This window comes from Atta colombica, unplaced genomic scaffold, assembly GCF_001594045.1.
Source record: "Atta colombica isolate Treedump-2 unplaced genomic scaffold, Acol1.0 scaffold274, whole genome shotgun sequence".
Lineage (NCBI taxonomy): Eukaryota > Metazoa > Arthropoda > Insecta > Hymenoptera > Formicidae > Atta > Atta colombica.
This window is the reverse complement of record NW_017259375.1, coordinates 795,493-798,736: the sequence shown is the minus strand read 5'-3', so window position 1 is coordinate 798,736 and position 3,244 is coordinate 795,493. Positions and strand designations below refer to the sequence as shown.

General features: G+C 30.6%; 1 protein-coding gene across 4 annotated transcripts in view; it reads right to left on the bottom strand.

The window, feature by feature from the left end:
* LOC108689686 (protein bric-a-brac 2-like) overlaps positions 1–3,244 on the bottom strand; it is a 37,665-nt gene that overhangs the window by 18,665 nt on the left and 15,756 nt on the right. Inside the window, exon 6 of one of the 4 annotated variants that reach the window (XM_018196564.1) lies at positions 840–1,227. The exons of the other annotated variants lie outside the window; for them this stretch is intronic. Coding sequence (XP_018052053.1) covers positions 920–1,227 — 308 coding nt within the window. The 3' untranslated portion in view covers positions 840–919. Of the gene's footprint in view, positions 1–839; positions 1,228–3,244 lie in introns of those variants that run through there. 4 annotated transcript variants of the gene reach the window in all.

The following is a 3,244-nucleotide window of genomic DNA, read 5'->3' as shown; positions in this document are numbered from 1 at the left end:
ATATATATACATATATATAAACATAAAATTATATATAATTTTAATACCGTTTGTAAATTCGAAAACTTGTAATTTTCTTGCATCTCACAAAAAGTTAATTAATTTTTTGCGTTTAACATTGCAACAGATTTTTTTCTGTACTTTAATTTCAAAATTAAAATCATTTTGTAAAAAAAATTTGATAGAAAAAATTTTTAATTTTATATAATTTAGGAACAAAATAAAATCGGAACTAAAAAACAAATTTACAATTTAACTTCTCCTTTAAAATGCATTCTTGAAAACTTCTCTACGATTTTTTTTTACTGAGATATTTCATTTTTCATGAGATGCGAGAAAATCGTAAGATAAGAACTGTTTCCGAATTATTATGGTAATATTATATATCAATCGAAATATGTTAATTCATCAGTGCAATATTGTTTGAATTAGAGATAACGTTAGGCTATGTATTAATTTTTTTAAGAATCTTTGTAAAATGTATAAAAACTCAAAGAATTCATTTCAGCAATGCTCAGTTTGTCAAGATAATTCAAAGCTGTTACATGAACAAATGCAATAAAATCAATTCGTTGGATTTTAAAGAGAGCTCTTAAGATTCCCAGAATCTTTCGAAACCGAAATTCTAAAATTCGCAAATTTCAGAGAGATTTTTTTGTACATTTTACAAAAAGTACGGTAACGGTAATACGTTACTTTATGAAATAACCTTCCCAATTCTATAAATATGTTCTATATGGTTTATCGTCTTGCAGAGGATGCATCCTAAATTTTTTTGGGGTGCTCTAATTTTTTGCGCGAATGACGTTAAAAATTAGACCAACGCTAACATATCCTGCCCAATTCTGTATGAAGATCGCATAGCGTTCCTCGAGTTTCTCTATTCATGCCACCGTTCCTGCAACATCCACGGCCGTTATTACTTGACCCCGTGCACGTTCACCATGTGACAGCGCATGGTGTATTTTCGCGTGAAGACGGTCTGACAGATCGGACAGATCGTGTCGCCCCTGTGTATACTGCGATGATGAGCTAGGGAATCGCCACGATTGTAGGTTCGGCCGCAGACGTCGCACACCCAACGACCGCTTTCCACGACGTAGTGCAGCTTAGTTCTGCGCCTGGCCCCATCGAGAATGAGGCTCATTTGCTGCGGTGACTCAGGTGGTAGTTGTTGTTGTAGTGGTGGTTGTTGCGGTTGATGCTTCCCGTAATTGTGCTCTGATTCTGCGCACACAATCCAAAGTGTTTCCCATACACACACGGTCTCATACTTTATTGTAATAATTTCATCGTGCGCGAAGAGATGCTTTTCTCTGGTTTTTTTCTTGTCTTTTTTTTGTGCTTCGTCAGTTCGCGGTTTCAGTTGTTTTCGATGTGTTAATTGTTGTTTTTTTTTTGCTCGGAGATACGATAATGAGACAATTCCGATAAGCATCGGTATCAATAGATTTTCTTTTATAGTCGAACATTAAAGTAATTCAAAATTATGAAGGACTGAGAGCAATAACATGCTCAACAACGTGAATTGAAAAAGAATTTAGCACCGAAATAAACGAATAAAGATAATAAATCATTGATAAAATTTTTTGTATATAGGTTTGAAAAATATTGTTTAAAAAATTAAATAAACTATTGCAGTGATATGATATATAGCATATAAATTATATCAAAATTTTTAAATACTATAACAATAAATACTATATTAATACTCCATTATATAATATATACTATCACATTATAAATGTATTAATCCTTATTAAATTATATTATACGATAAAATGAAAAGACACTAAGAGAGAAAATTCTAAGATTCTAAGAAGTTTGATAAGAGAAATCTCGAGTCCTCGGAAAATTTTTTCTATATATAAATAAATAAAAGATTTTATAGTACCAAAAAAATCAAAATTTTAAAGACCATTTGAATGAAACATATTAAATATGAGATGTGTGCTTATAAAATATTAATGCACGGCTAAATGTTAAGTTTAGATAATTATACGCTGCATCGCACTAAATGCTTCATTTTTATTGTGGATGAGTGTAAGTTTGGTCTCAGGCCGTCAGGGACACGTTCAAAAATATGAGAAGAAACGACCCATCATGAAAATTTAGATTATATTTAAAAATACATTGTATCTATCATAAAATAAATTATAGAATTCGACTACTTGAAAAAATTGATATTACAAGGACTTTTGAATGTAATAATATTTTGTAATAAATTATAAGTTGTCATTTTAATGATTAAATTATAATTATATGTTCATTCAATGCTGATTCAATTACTAAAAATACAAAATTTCAATAAAGATCCACTGACTATAAAAAATATTTCAATAAAGATCCACTGACTATAATTAATTTGTAATACGAGTAAATGTGTTTTTTTTGAGAGGACTAAGTACTAATTTCTAATGAATAATAAGAAATCATTAATGTGCAATTTCTATTCCTAATTATTATTGTATTAATTTTAACTGATGGATCGACCCTTCATACATCGTACTCGCTAACGCATTTTGTGTCGAGTATGTGTACCGTACATTAATACAACTGTCGAGATTCTGTGTTAAGAACTCTTAACCAATGTGAGTAGATACAATTCCCATAAGCATATTCAATGAAGCCTCTAGCCAGAAACGAAAAGGAGAATTCTTTGGAAGTGCCGAAATGTCAAAAAGCTTGCAGATATAAAGACATGCGAAACTTTATCTCCTACATCAATAAAGAAACAAACTTTTCTCCTAACGCTTGTGTGTAAGCTCTTGAGAGTCTAACGACAGAACCGACATTTTAAAATAATCAGGATTCTTACTGTTAATTTATTTTATTCCTAATTTGTTGCTCGCTGCGCGCTCATCATTTCAATTTGTTTATTAATGCATTAGACTGCGCATAGCCTTGCTCGTGGTTGATCCAAAAGATACAATTGTTTTTTACAATCATTTTATTAGAAACTCGTAGCATTATTAGATGGCATCGAGTATCATCAGAAGTTATCGTACTTCCGATAATAATACAGTTTATTAAACATATGTAAATACTGCTACTATACGTACAAAAAAATTTCGAAACGCACGACGTAAGATTATTACAAACACACATAAGATAATATATAATATAGCAACACTTTAGCGAGAATATATACATAATACATGTTCACTCCAAATTATTCTAACGTAAAGTATCCGACATGTATCTGTCTCTAAGTGTATGTCTTGCTTTTATAACACTGTATTAA